Source organism: Nerophis ophidion, linkage group LG03 (assembly GCF_033978795.1).
Source record: "Nerophis ophidion isolate RoL-2023_Sa linkage group LG03, RoL_Noph_v1.0, whole genome shotgun sequence".
Taxonomy (NCBI): Eukaryota; Metazoa; Chordata; class Actinopteri; order Syngnathiformes; family Syngnathidae; genus Nerophis; species Nerophis ophidion.
In genome coordinates this window covers 75068100-75084718 of record NC_084613.1, presented here as the reverse complement: position 1 = coordinate 75084718, position 16619 = coordinate 75068100, and the positions used below count along the sequence as shown (strand labels likewise).

The 16619-nt window shown below is 39.5% G+C and overlaps 1 protein-coding gene across 2 annotated transcripts in view; it reads right to left on the bottom strand.

Moving 5' to 3' along the window:
* Positions 1-16619, bottom strand: part of dph6 (diphthamine biosynthesis 6) — a 200469-nt gene that overhangs the window by 118224 nt on the left and 65626 nt on the right. For both annotated transcript variants that reach the window (XM_061896056.1, XM_061896057.1), the window contains 3 exons: positions 11818-11879; positions 9245-9339; positions 8145-8238 (listed from right to left, as the gene is read on the bottom strand). In XM_061896056.1, the coding sequence (XP_061752040.1) occupies positions 8145-8238; positions 9245-9339; positions 11818-11879 (251 nt within the window). The remainder of the gene's footprint in view (positions 1-8144; positions 8239-9244; positions 9340-11817; positions 11880-16619) is intronic.

The window sequence follows — 16619 nt, the reverse complement described above, 5'->3', positions numbered from 1 at the left end:
GATTGATTCACACTGTATTTGTGCTTGTAAACTGCATAACGTCATATAAATACACGCACCCTCAAAATGTCAATTTTACTAATTCATTAACAAAACCGTTCCACATTAGTATAAAAATAATAAACTAAAGGAAAATATTTAGTTTGTTTCACAACACCTCAGCCACCTTTCATTAAGCATATCTAGCCTTATAACTTTGCTGAATTTCCCCCAGGGATCAATAAAGTACTTTCTATTCTATTCTAACTGTGGCTATAACAAATTTACAAAAAGAAACAATGTTGACTTTTTTTGCTTTCACCGAGCCAGAAAAGTTAAGTAGACAACAAAAATAACAAGAGCAATCAATCAATCAATCAATCAATGTTTACTTATATAGCCCTAAATCACTAGTGTCTCAAAGGGCTGCACAAACCACCACGACATCCTCGGTAGGCCCACATAAGGGCAAGGAAAACTCACACCCAGTGGGACATCGGTGACAATAATGACCCAGTGGGACGTCGGTGACAATAATGACTATGAGAACCTTAGAGAGGAGGAAAGCAATGGATGTCGAGCGGGTCTAACATGATACTGTGAAAGTTCAATCCACAATGGATCCAACACAGTCGCGAGAGTCCAGTCCAAAGCGGATCCAACAGAGCAGCGAGAGTCCCGTTCACAGCGGAGCCAGCAGGAAACCATCCCAAGCGGAGGCGGATCAGCAGCGCAGAGATGTCCCCAGCCGATACACAGGCAAGCAGTACATGGCCACCGGATCGGACCGGACCCCCTCCACAGGGGAGAGTGGGACATAGAAGAAAAAGAAAAGAAACAGCAGATCAACTGGTCTAAAAAGGGAGTCTATTTAAAGGCTAGAGTATACAAATGAGTTTTAAGGTGAGACTTAAATGCTTGAAATGCATACTACAATGTTGTGTATGTGTCATAATAAATAGATCTAATTTATCACAAAACGTAGTGTTTCAATGAGTTCCCGGCGAGCAGACAAAAGCTGTCTATGATCTTACCAATCAAAAGGCCTGTAAAACTCCACTGTGTAGGATGGGAAGCGACATGAAGGTGTCAGTTTCTTTGATCTGTTGTAATCCACAGGAAGATTGTGTCTTGACCCGAGATCTACAAAGCGGAGAGGAAGCAGGACCTGATCCCCCTCCAAGCACTTGTTCTTTGAACTGTTTTGTGACTTAAGGCAGCGGCTCTTAACGACCCCCGTCCCCTTAGAAACACCTGTTACCATGTAATCAGGGAAAGTCCAAATAAAAGAGGAGGTGGACAATCTTTCGTCAGAGCGTGGTGGAAGACTGTACAAAGAGTACAGCCCAGATGTTTCTCCTCAATGAGCTGAATTGAATTCTGTCTCTGTTTAATTCCTTGCTTCTTGTCTGTTTAATAGATGTCATCAGTGTTTGAACCAAACAGTAAAAACTACAAAATCATTCAAATTAACTCACCTCTAGGTTGTGAAAAAGGTTACAAATTATAGATTACATTACCTTCACAGTACAAACAAGTCCAATAATGGACAAATAATTTCCATCCAATGTTCATTAAAATGACAACCTCCCAGCATGATGGACCGATGCACCACTGTCCTCTTCGGGGCAACACAGAGCCTTATAAGATCAAGCGTGTGCTTTCATTTTTAAGGAAACTTCCATCCATCCATCCATTGTCTACCGCTTATCCATTTTGGAGTTGCGGGGGGTCCTGGAGCCTATCTCAGTTGCATTTGGGCGGAAGGCGGTTTACACCCTGGACAAGTCGCCCACTCATCACAGGGCCAACACAGACAGACAGACAACATTGAAACTCATTCCCACACTAGGGCTATTTAGTGTTGCCAATCAACCTAAACTTATTTTATTTTTTTCCATTTTATAATTTTCCTATTGAGTCAGACTGCTGAGAAATATGATGAACATTTCCAAGCATTTACAAGCACTTCACCCAAAATTCAAGTATGTTTCAGACCTTGAAAACACAACATTAAAATACAAGCATTTTGTAGGTTTTTAAGCACCCGTACAAACCCTCAACAAAGTACCGAAAATGCTGTAACGTAATATTATTACAGTTATCATTATTATATTGTTGTTTTGCAGAATGTGCTCAAAAGGCACTTACACATCTTTTAACCAAGTTATTATTTTTAAATTACTAAAATATTTAAACACACTGTTAGAAAACCCACGTTGTGTGTTTCTTATGCTTTACTGGTAGTGTTTTAGTCTTAGTATTTCATCTGTTTTAATGGCTAAACATTTATGGTTTTCAATAATGGTTTGTACTGTAGCACTTTAATGTGGAGTGACTTAATGTTCGATTCCCAGTTTTCACTGTAAAGCGCATTGAGTGTCTACAAAATCAAATCTATTTACTTATATCTGCACCTTATTGCTCTTTTATCCTGCACTACAACGAGCTAATGCAACACGTATCTGGACTGTAAAGTTCAAATTTGAATGACAATAAAAGGAAGTCTAAGTCTACAGTTGTGATCAAAATTATTCAACCCCCTCACAATGTTTATGTTTTATCAAGTTGGACATTTATTCCCTATTTTGTTTATAGTCATATAAAAATTACAGATGCTTTAAATAGACAAATGCAACTTGAATTACAACATTATATTTTGTAACATACCAAACAGTGTCATTTCTCTTAATATCTCATTGACAAAATTATTCAACCCCTTGAAGATCATGACTCTTAAGAACAGAATTTGAATAAGGTATTTTCAATCAGGTGTTGAAAACACCTGTAGATGTGATTAGAACCATAACGAGCAACAATTAAACTGATTGAAAAAGACTGTGACGCTCAGCTTCTTGTAGATGGTCAATGGTGTATTTGCAACATGGTGAAGTCCAGGGAGTGGTCAAAGAAGTCAAGAGAGGAGGTAATTTCTCTTCATAAGAAAGGATATGGATATAAGAAAAAAGCAAAGACATTACGCATTCTAAGAGACACAGTTGGGAGCATAATTTGCAAGTTTAAAGCTAAAGGCACAGTGGAAACACTACCTGGGCGTGGTAGAAAGACGATGCTGTGTGCAGTACAGTGGTGAAAAACCCCCGGGTAACAGCTGAGGAACTACAACAGGACATTGCAGAGGGGGGAACGCAGGTTTCGTCCCAGACAATAAGGCACGCACTACGAAATGAAGGCCTCCATGCCAGAACTCCCAGGCGCACCCCACTTCTGACTCCCAGGCACAAGAAAAATAGACTCCAGTATGCCAAAAATCATCTGGACAAACCTCAAAGGTTTTGGGAAACTGCTCTATGGAATGATGAGACAAAACTGGAACTCTTTGGGCCTATGAATCAACGTTATGTCTGGAGGAGAAAAAATGAAGCTTACAAAGAGAAGAACACCTTGCCTACTGTTAAGCATGGTGGGGGGTCAATCATGCTCTGGGACTGTTTCTCTGCCTCAGGTATCGGGACTCTCCAGTGCGTTCAAGGCATTATGAATACTATTTCCTACCAGGATATATTAGGTGCAAATGTCATGAAGTCAGTGACGAAGCTGAGGCCTGGGAGACATTGGACCTTAAACAGGACAAGGATCCCAAGCATACCTCCAAATCAACATCAGAGTGGTTGCAGAAGAAGGGCCGGAAGACTCTGGAGTGGCCTTCACAGTGGCCAGACCTAAATCCTATAGCTAACCTGTGGTGGGACTTGAAGAAGGCAGTTGCAGCACACAAGCCCAAGAATATGAACGAACTGGAGGCCTTTGCCCAAGAGGAATGGGCTAAAATACCTGTAGATGGTTGCAAGAAGCTTGTGTCCGGTTATGTATCACCTTTGAAGGATGTCATTACTGCCAAAGGGTGTTCTACTAAGTACTAAAGATGCATGTAACTAGGGGGTTGAATAATTTTGTCAATGAGATATTAAGAAAAATGTCCTTTTTTGGTATTTTGTAAAATACAGTGTTACAATTTAAGTTGCATTTGTCTATTTGACACATCTTTATTTGATATGACTATAAACAAAATACGGAATGTCCAACTTGCTAAAACACCAAAATTGTGTGGAGGTTGAATAATTTTGATCACAACTGTATGTCTAAAAGTGTTATATAAATCTGATCAATTATTATTATTATCATCAATCAATGTTTATTTATATAGCCCTAAATCACGAGTGTCTCAAAGGGCTGCACAAGCCACAACAACATCCTCTGCTCAGAGCCCACATCAGGGCAAGAAAAAACTCAAACCCAATGGGATACAATGAGAAACATTGGAGAAGACCGCAGATGTGGGGGACTCCCCACCCCCCCGGGCGACCAGTGCAATGGAGGTCGAGTGGATCTAGCATAATAGTGTGAGCGTATTAGTTTAAAATGTATTTTAATGAAAAGTGCATAACAAATAAAATCCATTATTCCATCCATCTTCTTCCGCTTATCCGAGGTCGGATCACGGGGGCAACAGCCTAAGCAGGGAAACCCAGACTTCCCTCTCCCAAACCAACTCGTCTAGCTCTTCCCGGGGGATCTCGAGGCGTTCCCAGGCCAGCCGGGAGACATAGTCTTCCCAACGTGTCCTGGGTCTTCCCCGTGGCCTCCTACCGGTTGGATGTGCCCTAAACACTTACTTAGGGAGGCGTTCGGGTGGCATCCGGACCAGATGCCCGAACCACCTCATCTGGAAATGAAAATCGATTATTATAATTTATCATTTCTTGCGGGCGGAGTAGCATCCTACTTTGTACAGCGGTCCTTAAACGCACCGTAAAAACCCCTCTGTCTCGTATTCCTCTGTGTGCAGAAGGATTCCTCAGTTCTAAGAGAGCACAGCTTGTAGGTCCAATGTGCACAATTGAATATTTTAGTTGCTCGTGGGTAGTTTCTCAATTAGGCAAGACATTAATTGTTTTCAAGTTAGCATTTAAGTTGTATTCTTTGGTTTTTAACACTACGTGAGTTGTGTGGTCCTCTGTGTTTTTAAAATTGTGATTTGCATTTATTGTTTTAATTGGTTTTACCCTTTAAAATCGTCTGTAATCATATTTATTTTTATATTGGTTTTATATATATTTATTTTTTTGTTTTCATTCAGTGATTGGTGGAGTTAAGGATAATATTTGAATATTGATTTTAATATTGATGTGCAGCACTTTGGAAACATTTATGTTGTTTAAATGTGCAATACAAATAAAGTGTATTGGATTGATGAATACTCATTCGTATGCTGTTAAGAAACACAGTTATAAGAGTGGTGAGGACGGGGGAAAAGATTATCAGGACTCCTCTTCCTCCTATCCAGGAGATTGCAAAAAGCCGCTGCCTGACCAGGGCTCAGAAAATCTGCAAAGACTCCTACCACCCACACCAAGGACTGTTTTCACCGCTGGACTCTAGGAAGAGGTTCCGCAGCCTCCGTAGCAGAACCTCCAGGTTCTGTAACAGCTTATTCCCTCAGGCCGTAAGACTCTTGAACGCATCATAATTAAATTAACCCCTCAACTCTCCCCAAAATGGATTAACTCGCTGGAATAAAAAAGACAATACAACATACATCCATAAACATGGACGAATGTGAAAAAGTGCAATGTATTTATCTGTACAGTAATCTATTTATTTATATCTGCACCTTATTGCTTTCTTTTGTTTTTTTTATCCTGCACCACCAAGAGCTAATGCTCTTGATTGATTGATTGATTGTTTGATTGATTGATACTTTTATTAGTAGATTGCACAGTACAGTACATATTCCGTACAATTGACCACTAAATGGTAACACCCGAATAAGTTTTTCAACTTGTTTAAGTCGGGGTCCACATTAATCAATTCATGGTAACGAAATGCAACAAAATTTCGTTCTTATTTGTACTGTAAATTTCAAATTTGAATGACAATAAAAAGGAAGTCTAAAAGTCCAAGTCTAAAATGTTTGAATACTTTGTGTAAATACATGTACAGTATAAATGTCAAGAGATTATTAAAAGTCTAATATACCTTCCAAATGATCTATCAAACCATTGACAATAGCTAAATATAATCTAGAAATGCTGAATCAATCATTTATGAAGAATAAAAATAAATCAATTTAGCTTTTTATAGATGACGGTAATAATACAGTAATGTATAAAATATTTATAACTTTTTATAGACTGCGTACTAATTGTACTAATGTCAGAAACATGATTTATAAATGACTAATTCAATATTTACTAAAGCTTTACCAAATGTCTAATAGTGTGTACTTATTATAAAGTATTACTAAAATGGGTAAGCGAGTTTAATTCAGTTACTCGCCCTAGAACATTTTCAGTTGTATAATCTATTGCCAAATTATGGGATCAGGACTCAAAATGAGACTAGATTAGATTAGATTAAATCTAAAGACAAAAAATCAGATCGGGATTATAGTCCAATAATGTTGATTGGGACAGCCCAACTTGACAAACACTCGCCAAATGCACTTTTTTGTTTGTTTTTTACTGCACGATGAAGACTTGTTGGCTATGGCTCTATTCATAAAATCAGGATACTATTTCAAGCAGTTTAGCATGGTCATCATTTATACTGCGAATTATTCTCCACTTTACTGCAGAGCTCAATTTACTTGCTGCCCTCAGTCTCCTTCTGGATAACAAGTATTCTTTATTCCAGGCCCCCACGACCTAATGAAGCATATTTAGCACTGGCTTCACTGTAACCATGGTGGGAGATCATGAAAGACCAGTGTGTTGTTCACTTTAATGTTATTAATACGTTCACAATGTTGTGCAGAGGTATACTTATAACAATTATAGAGACGCATTATACTATTTTTGGGCTTCACGGTGGAAGAGGGGTTAGTGCGTCTGCCTCACAATACGAAGGTCCTGAGTAGTCATGGTTCAATCCCGGGCACGGGATCTTTCTGTGTGGAGTTTGCATGTCCTCCCCGTGAATGCGTGGGTTCCCTCCGGGTATTCCGGCTTCCTCCCACTTCCAAAGACATGCACCTGGGGATAGGTTGATTGGCAACACTAAATTGGCCCTAGTGTGTGAATGTGAGTGTGAATGTTGTCTGTCTATCTGTGTTGGCCCTGCGATGAGGTGGGAACTTGTCCAGGGTATACACCGCATTCCGACCGATTGTAGCTGAGATAGGCACCAGCGCCCCCCGCGAACCCAAAGGGAATAAACGGTAGGAAATGGATGGATGGATGGATTGTACTATTTATAGTCACGGTGAAAAGTGGGAGAGGGCAAAATATTTTCTTTTTCCCCAGGGGAAATGTATATATTGTAATTGTTATATATTGTATGAATGATATAGACATAATATACTGTACATATGTAAATATTACGTATACATGTTGTATTTCATATCGCTATATTTAGTCTATTTATACCCGCATTGTCCTTTCCATCCTTACAATTTCTATCATTGTAACTCAGCTACTGTGTGGAACAATTTCCCTTGTGAATCATTAACTTTTGTCTAAGTCTAAGTTGTCTAAGTCTAAGGAGAATAACAGAAAATATTTGAGGAGCACTTTGTTTATTCCAATAAGTCAATACATTCTCTACAGTTTTTGTTACTCTATCTTTGCCAATGCAATTAAGCTCCATATCCATCACAGCCATCAGATACTAATTTGGGATCCTAGATCTGAATGCTTTTTATAAATTAGAGGATCATGCTAAAAAATAAAGAGTGTCCCCTTTTAATTCTGCAACGCTTACCACAACCCCCCCTCTCAAAACAAAAAAAAAAGATGTTGCTCTATTCCTGCAAGCCCCGCCTGCACCACTTTGCCTGCTACCTGAATGCAAAGCACCCTAATGTGAGCGGACATGTTTATTAAGCTGGGCCTCGTTTGGGGCTGCAGTGAATATTGCAGACGTCAAAGTAGGCCATGTGGGGCTGCAGGAGAGACACAGAGAGAGAATATGCGGAAGAGAGGCCCTCTGGAGGCTGATCCGAACTCTACCCCGCGGTTCCTCCTCTGCTCCTGAGCAAAGTTATCACACACCAAAGGCTTTTGTTCTTCTATATGTTTTGCCCCTCAGAGTGCTTTGAAAGCAATCAAGCCCTACGGCAGACCAAACTTTTCCTTTTGACGTTAGTTCATCGGTTCGCCGTCGAAGACTGTCGATCTAAACGGGTTCTCACAAGTCGGACTCACACTGGGTTTGCTCTCGGTGTGCATGGCAGTGAAACGAAGGTAGCCAACCGGAGCGAAGGCGTCCGCCGAGTGTATCACTGTCTCTGCCGCATCACTGCAACACATGAACGAAAACAAGGTCTCAATGTTGTGCCTTTAGTAGTTAAATGATATCTATTTTGCACCTTTTCCATGGATTATACTTAATTCTCTACTCTTTATTTTCTTGCTGCCTTCATCCTCCTCTTTGATGAAATTGGTCAAGTAGTAAACACTGTTATGAAGTCCATGCTTTCAATGGTGCAAAGTATTCTCAGTGTGCCCAAAGTACTATAGTGTTTTTTTCTTTTTGAATTTTTTATTGGAATTTTTAGGTAACAAATTGATAGTACTGATTTTTATTTTCATTTTTGATCCAATACAGAGCAAGTCTTCTTGCTTTTGGGGAATCAGCCTGAAACAATACTCGGACCAAAATTGTTCAATCTGTGTAACAATAAAATTTGTAAAGTTATAAAAGACTTAAAGTTAGTATTATTTGTGGATGATACAACTGCATTTTGTTTAGGAGAGTGCACACAGAAGATAATATAAATAATAAGAGAAGAAATAAACAAATTAAAAAGATGGTTTGACAAAAACAGACTATATTTGAATCTCAATAAGACTAACATAATGCTATTTGGTAACAGTAGAAGGGATAATATCGTAGGACAAAGCAAATGTGAATCACTAATATATAGGCTTGATAATAATATAAAGGTATTTTAGTTGAAATAGTACAAAACTAAAAAGAAAAAAGAAAATGGTAACTTAAAAAAAAAATAATAATAACAAATAAACTAACAAACCAACAATTTTTTTTTTTTCACCGTCTGTGAAAGAGGAGCTCCTGTACCATCATACATTTTTTTCAAAAGAAGTTGTCCACTTTAGCCATCTTACATTAAATTTAATATGTGAGCCATTTTCTTCAGTAGGAGATTCATTTTAAACCAGTGTCTTGTGATGGCTTTTTTAGGAAGTGTAAAAAAAACACCTTACCCACAGTACTATTTTCAAGTACACAGGCAATGTCAAAGCAGTAACAAAAGCAGCCGAGACATTTCTGATTTACTCACATGACGAGCCTCTTTTTGAAGAGGGGACAATCCAGGGTCAATGTTTCATATTCCCCTCCTTCGCCACAAATATGGACGCCGTACTTCTGCGAGAGCTACATAATAAGAACACATCTCGATCAGAAAACATGCATGCAATGTAGAAAAACATTCTAAAATGTGACTGGTAGCTAAAAAGGTTTGGTTTAGATCACTTTAAGAAAGGGAATAAATACACATGCACAATGCAGTAAAATGCTTTTGTAACGAGAATGACAGTTTTATTATATATTGGAGTAATAAAGTACCAATGATTGTCACACACACACTAGTTGTGGTGAGATTATCCTCTGCATTTGACCCATCACCCTCACCCCCAGGGAGGTGAGAGGAGCAGTGAGCAGCAGCCATGGCCGCGCCCAGGAATCATTTTGGGGATTTAACCCCCAATTCCAACCCTTGATGCTGAGTGCCAAGCAGGGAGGTAATGAGACCCATTTTAATAGTCTTTGGTATGACTCGGCCGGGATTTGAACTCACAACCAAGTGTAATTGCATGTTGCTAGTTTAGTTCTTGAACATACCAGTGGACTAAAATGAGTTACACCGTAATGACGTTAATTCAGGAAAGCATTTTTTTTCTCTGAAAGCACATCTAATCTTATATTCAAGGTCATATTTTAAATCAGGTCGATGTGGGGCTTTTTTATTTTTTAAGTTAAATATTAGGGGTGTCCAAAAAAAATCGATTTCCAGATTAATTGCGAGTCTTATTTATAACGATTCCCAATCAATAAAAAAAATTAAAAATAAAAACTCATATTGTTGATGTACAAAACCCAAAACCAGTGAAGTTGGCACTTTGTGTAAATCATACATAAAAACAGAATACAATGATTTGCAAATCCTTTTCAACCTATATTCAATTGAATAGACTGCAAAGATAGTATACTTAACGTTCGAACTGGTAAATTTGTTATTTTTTGCAATTATTAGCTCATTTGGAATTTGATGCCCGCAACATGTTTCAAAAAAGCTGGCACAAGTGGCGAAAAAGACTGACAAAGTTGTGGAATGGTCATCAAACACTTATTTTGAACATCCCACAGGTGAACAGGCTACTGTATTTGGGAACAAGTGGGTGCCATGATCGGGTATAAAATCAGCTTCCATGAAATGCTCAGTCATTCATAAACAAGAATGGGGCGAGTGTCACCACTGTCGAAAAGTTGAAGAACAACATTTCTCAACGAGCTATTGCAAATAACTTAGGGATTTCACCATTTACGGTCCAAAATATCGTCAAAAGGTTCAGAGAATCTGGAGAAATCACTGCACATAAGCGATGATATTACGGACCTTCGATCCCTCAGGCGGTTCTGCCTTAAAAACCGACATCAGTGTGTAAAGGATATCACCACATAGGCTCACGAACACTTCAGAAAACCACTGTCAGTAAGTACAGTTCCTCGATCCATCTGTCAGTGCAAGTTAAAACTCTGCAATGCAAAGCGAAAGCCATCTATCAACAACACCCAGAAACGCCGCCGCTGTCACCACTGTCGAAAAGTTGAAGAACAACATTTCTCAACGAGCTATTGCAAATAACTTAGGGATTTCACCATTTACGGTCCAAAATATCGTCAAAAGGTTCAGAGAATCTGGAGAAATCACTGCACATAAGCGATGATATTACGGACCTTCGATCCTCAGGCGGTTCTGCTTTAAAAACTGACATCAGTGTGTAAAGGATATCACCACATGGGCTCAGGAACACTTCAGAAAACCACTGTCAGTAACTACAGTTCGTCGCTCCATCTGTCAGTGCAAGTTAAAACTCTACAATGCAAAGCGAAAGCCATCTATCAACAACACCCAGAAACGCCGCCGGCTTCGCTGGATTCACTTTAGAAAATATAAGTGTGGGATACTTCTCTTCTTGCTTTATTTATATTTGACTTGATTAAACAGTTGAGTAGCATTTTATTAAACAAAATCGTTTTTTCTTTTAAGTAATATAGAAATGGATCAGAGCTGTTTATCTATTTTATGGAGGAATGTAGCTAGTCATAGAACTGGCATCCAAAATATTCTGATTAAAATATATACACACATGGTAACACTTTAGTATGGGGAACATATTCACCATTAATTAGTTGCTTATTAAAGTAACACAGACTTAATTTAGAGTTATTTGGACACTAGTGGAACATATAAGGGTTGGGGTTAGGGTTACTAATAAGCAATAATGCTGTGGTTATTGAGGGAAAACTCTTAGTTAATGGCTTACTGGTTGTATAATAAGGCCATGCAGAATACGTCATTAATAAGTATTTAATAATGACTATTTAAGAGCCCATATGTTACTAATTTGCATGTTAATAAGCAACTAATAAATGGTTAATATGTGTTCCCCGTACTAAAGTGTTACCATAAATACTGTATTTTTGATGGAAAATGACATACTGTTTTGGCAGTAAAACAGTATAGCTTGCTCTTAAATGTTTGTATGAGTCCCTTCTGGCAAGAACGTGTTGTTACAGGTGTACCTCAAAAAATGACCAGTGAGAGCATGAAAAAAGGGAAAGAGTGACCTGTTTCAGGTAAGGCTCCATGTCAGCCAGAGACTTTCCCAGATGCTTCTCGGGATCCAGGCCTAACGTACACACACAAACATGTGAGCAGGGGGAGAAAACAGAAGAGTGATTGAAGATGACAGACACAAACACACAGTGTAAGCTGCATACAGGATCTATTTGTTTGACTTTGCAAGTACTGTATACATATCTGTCTTGCTAAGGCTAACAGTTTTCAAAATACACTCACTTGCGCACACATTCTTACCTGCCCCCCCCATCTCATTCCGTTCCCTTAGAGAACATAAACTCTGGAAAGAAATGTTGTTTATTTGTCTTTTTCCTCTCACGGTCGCCTGAAATAGTGACTCATAGGCACGAGGAGGGAAAAGTAAGGATACCCAGCATGCCTCGCTACTCCTGGGCCTCATTAGGTCAACATCCTAAGGCTACCCAATCGAGACGGTGGCTTGATTAGGCGAACCAGACTTACGATAAACACGCTTTGGTGAATTGTTGAATTTTTCTCCTTGGGGAGACTAAAATTCTTCACTTTGCCTTCTAGCGCCCAGCTCTTGATGGCGCTGTGCTGAACTCCAGCTCACCCTTTTAAACAACTATTTTTTCATGAGCAAAAAAAAAAATAAATAAAGAAAGAAATACAACATTCACATCACATTTTCCAGCTGCTTTGGGTAGCTTAGAATATCCTGTCGTCATAACAAGAAATGTGTTCAACTAATACATTTGTGGTGATCAATTGTTTTGTTTTAGGGCACGCTGCTCACCTAACTTATGAAGCAATTAAGTGAAAATTATTTCAACACAATCGTCAAGATTCTAAACAATCATTTGGCAATACTTTCCCCAAGATTTCTTTAGGGTACACTTCTTGCCTAAATTTAAGACACAATTAATCCCAATTTAGATCAAAGGGAATAAGCGGTAGAAAATGGATGGATGGATGGATGGATGGATCAATACAATCTTCATATTTATTAAGGATCAATTAATTCTTAAATTTAATGTTTTAGGTTGCCCCACTTGCTTGTATTTACGATGCTATTATTCAACAGAGGGATCCATGAAATTGAAAAAAATCATATCAATCAATTCATTCTCTGGTTTAATTTTTTGTGTGTACTAACCTACAGTCGCGGTCAAAAGTTTACATACACTTGTAAAGAACATAATGTCATGGCTGTCTTAGGTTTCCAATAATTTCTACAACTCTTATTTTTTGTGATAGAGTGATTGGAAAACATACTTGTTGATCACAAAAAACATTCATGAAGTTTGGTTCTCTTATGAATTTATTATGGGTCTATTGAAAATGTGACCAAATCTGCTGGGTCAAAAGTATACATACAACAATGTTTATATTTGGTTACATGTCCCTTGGCAAGTTTCACTGCAATAAGGCGTTTTTGGTAGCCATCCACAAGCTTCTGGTTGAATTTTGACGACTCCACTTGACAAAATTGGTGAACTTCAGCTAAATGTGTTGGTTTTCTGACACGTACTTGTTTCTTCAGCATTGTCCACATGTTCTCAATGGGGTTTAAGTCAGGACTTTTGGAAGGCAATTCTAAAACCTTAATCGTAGCTTGATTTAGCCATTCCGTTACCATTTTTGACGTGTGTTTGAGGTAATTGTCCTGTTGAAACACCCAACTGCGCCCAAGACCCAACCTCCGGGCTGATGATTTTAGATCGTCCTGAAGAATTTGGAGGTAATCCTCCTTTTTCATTGTCCCATTTACTCTCTGTAAAGCACCAGTTCCATTGGCAGCAAAACAGACCCAGTGCATAATAACCACCACCATGCTTGACGGTAGGTTGGTGTTCCTGGGATTAAAGGCCTCACATTTTCTCCTCCAAACATATTGCTGGGTATTGTGGCCAAACAGCTCCATTTATGTTTCATCTGACCACAGAACTTTCCTCCAGAAAGTCTTATCTTTGTCCATGTGATCAGCAGCAAACTTTAGACGAGCCCGAAGGCTTCTGGAGCAAGGGCTTCCTTCTTGTATGCTAGCCTCTCAGTCCGTGGCGATGCAAAACATGCTTAACTGTGGACACTGACACCAATGTTCCAGCAGCTTCCAATTCATTTCAGACATACTAAAAGGTGGTTCTCGATTGACTCTTGATCATCCTGACCAATTTTCTCTCAGCAGATGGTGATAGCTTGCATTTTCTTCCTAATCGTGGCAGTGACAAAACTGTGCCATGCACTTTATACTTACGAACAATTTCCTGCAAAGTTGCTCTTGGGACGTCAAACTACTTTGAAAATGGCTCCAAGTGACATTCCTGACTTGTTCAAGTCAATGATTCGTTTTTTTAGATCTGTGCCGAGTTCCTTTGACTTTCATATTGTCGCGTTTGTAACAGAGTCTAAAGACTGCATCACATGAGCCCTATTTAAATGGACTCAGAGAAGTCAACAGGTGTCGTCAATCATAATCACTCACATGAAGTTAAGAGGACATGCCATCCATCCATCCATTTTCTACCGCTTATTCCCTTCGGAGCCGCTGGAGCTTATCTCAGCTACAATCGGACGGAAGTCGGGGTACACCCTGGACAAGTAGCCCCCTCATCGCAGGGCCAACACAGATAGACAGACAACATTCACACTCACATTCACACACTAGGGCCAATTTAGTGTTGCCAATCAACCTCCCCAGGTGCATGTTGCATGTTTTTGGAGGTAGGAGGAAGCCGGAGTACCCGAAGGGAACCCACGCAGTCACGGGGAGAACATGCAAACTCCACACAGAAAGATTCCGAGCCCGGGATTGAACCCAGTACTGAGGTAAAGGGGGAGAAATATAATCTTTCGCCAGAGCGTGGGTGACACTGTAAGAGGTTACAGGTCGACACGTTTTCTCCTTGATTGAGCCAAATTGAATTCTGTCTGTCTTAAATTATTTGCCTCTTGTCTTGTTTAATGGATGTCATCAGTGTTTGAACCTGACAGAATATAAACATTAATTGTTGTATAAAATGTTGTTTCCTTAACAAGTAATAGTTGTTCTGCTACGGCCTTGCAAGCAAAGCTTGAGGTGTGACCCCAAAATGTATGGACGAATAAGGCGACATGCAGGTGAAGGTCATTCATTGGAAGGAGTGTCTGCAACTGTCGACCACGGGCACTCTATAATAATGTATAATAATGAACTAGCGCCATCCACGGGGCGAGATTGGCAAATACACCCCTCCTGATTAGTGATCAGAGGCAAGTGAGCCATCTGATGACTAATTAAGAGCAGGTGTGGAGAATCAGTGCTCAAGCCAAAGGTAAAGTGGCTGACAAAAAGGGAAACAGGACGTGGAACAAAAACTGAGAGCGCAAGAGGACATGCCGTGAAGCTAATTTGATTTGATTTCAACATTTCTACATCCCCAGAAGTGATGATGTATGTTGCTGTATGTATACTTTTGACCCAGCATATTTGGTAATATTTTCAGTAGACCCATAATAAATTCATAAAAGAACCAAACTTCAAGGATGTTTTTTGTGACCAACAAGTATGTGCTCCAATCTCTCTATGACAAAAAAATAAGAGTTGTATAAATTATTGGAAACTCAAGACAGCCATGACATTATGCTCTTTACTTTTTAGCACGACTCTATGCAAAAATATTAATTTCTTCTAAAGTTTGGTGTGTGAGGCTATAAAACTGGTGTGCTCTATAATTCGGTAAGTACAGTCTATTTACGATGTGATTAATCAATAGCCCTTTACAAAAAATGTACAACACTTTCAACATCTGTTAAATTTTCGGATTAATTTAAAAGCTGTGCCAATATTTAGGATGGAATTAATTAGTTCACATTTTTGCCATAATTATTCAGTGAAAATGGAAGCCTCACCACGTTTCACCGATCCAAACTGTAAGTAAGCGTTGTACTTTAACTGATTGACGTGATCTTTAATCAGTAACAGATCACTCCTCGTTGTGTCCCTATTGATGGCCAAGACGGTCCAAGAATTCTGTCGGCGTGCTCTGGGGGGGCGTTACATGGCGCCAGTCCTCGCCTTGGCACGTCTAAATAAAGCAGCAAAGTTAATCGTAATGTGAGAATATCGCTTCCCTCATGGCCTGACAAGCTCAAAGGTTAAGGTGTCAGTCGGCCGACCCCCCCTCTTATTACCCCGTGGGGAGTGACGGCCGTAAGATGTGAAGCCTTGCCTCCGCGGGCTCATCCTATTCCCAGTTGTATCTCCAGGCTGCGGTGGTCCAACACGGCGGGGGTGTTTTGAGGATGAGAGGACGGTAGAATGAGCAGACCCTTATTCTCTCGTCCCAGGGGATCTTAATTAGAGTGAGAATATCTAATCTCAACATCCTCTCATCTTAACCTTGCCACAAAGGTAATAAAGAGGGGATGCATTAAAATTCAAATGCCTTTTAAATATCCCCTATAATTAGTCATGTCTTTTAACAAAATCTTAATAATTGGCACCAACTCGCAAAGGGGATACCACATCCTTTTTTTGATAGTTTCATTAACTTTTCTCCTCTTAAATAATGAACGACCCGCAATGGATTTATAACAGAACGATAGCAAAGTGCCCAAAGATGCAAAGATAGCATTAATGTCAACACATTTCTCCTGGCAGGAGCACTTGGATGAGTGTTGCTTTAATTGATGCGCCTGGACGCCGTTTAGGATGGCGGACCCTTCAGCCATCTAACACCACTTTATTTTAAACGGTGACCACATCCCTCCCAAAACCAAGGTTTCACAAGCCGACCCAAACCCAATTACTAGACGTCATTATGCCGCATTAAAGCCAAATAAGCCC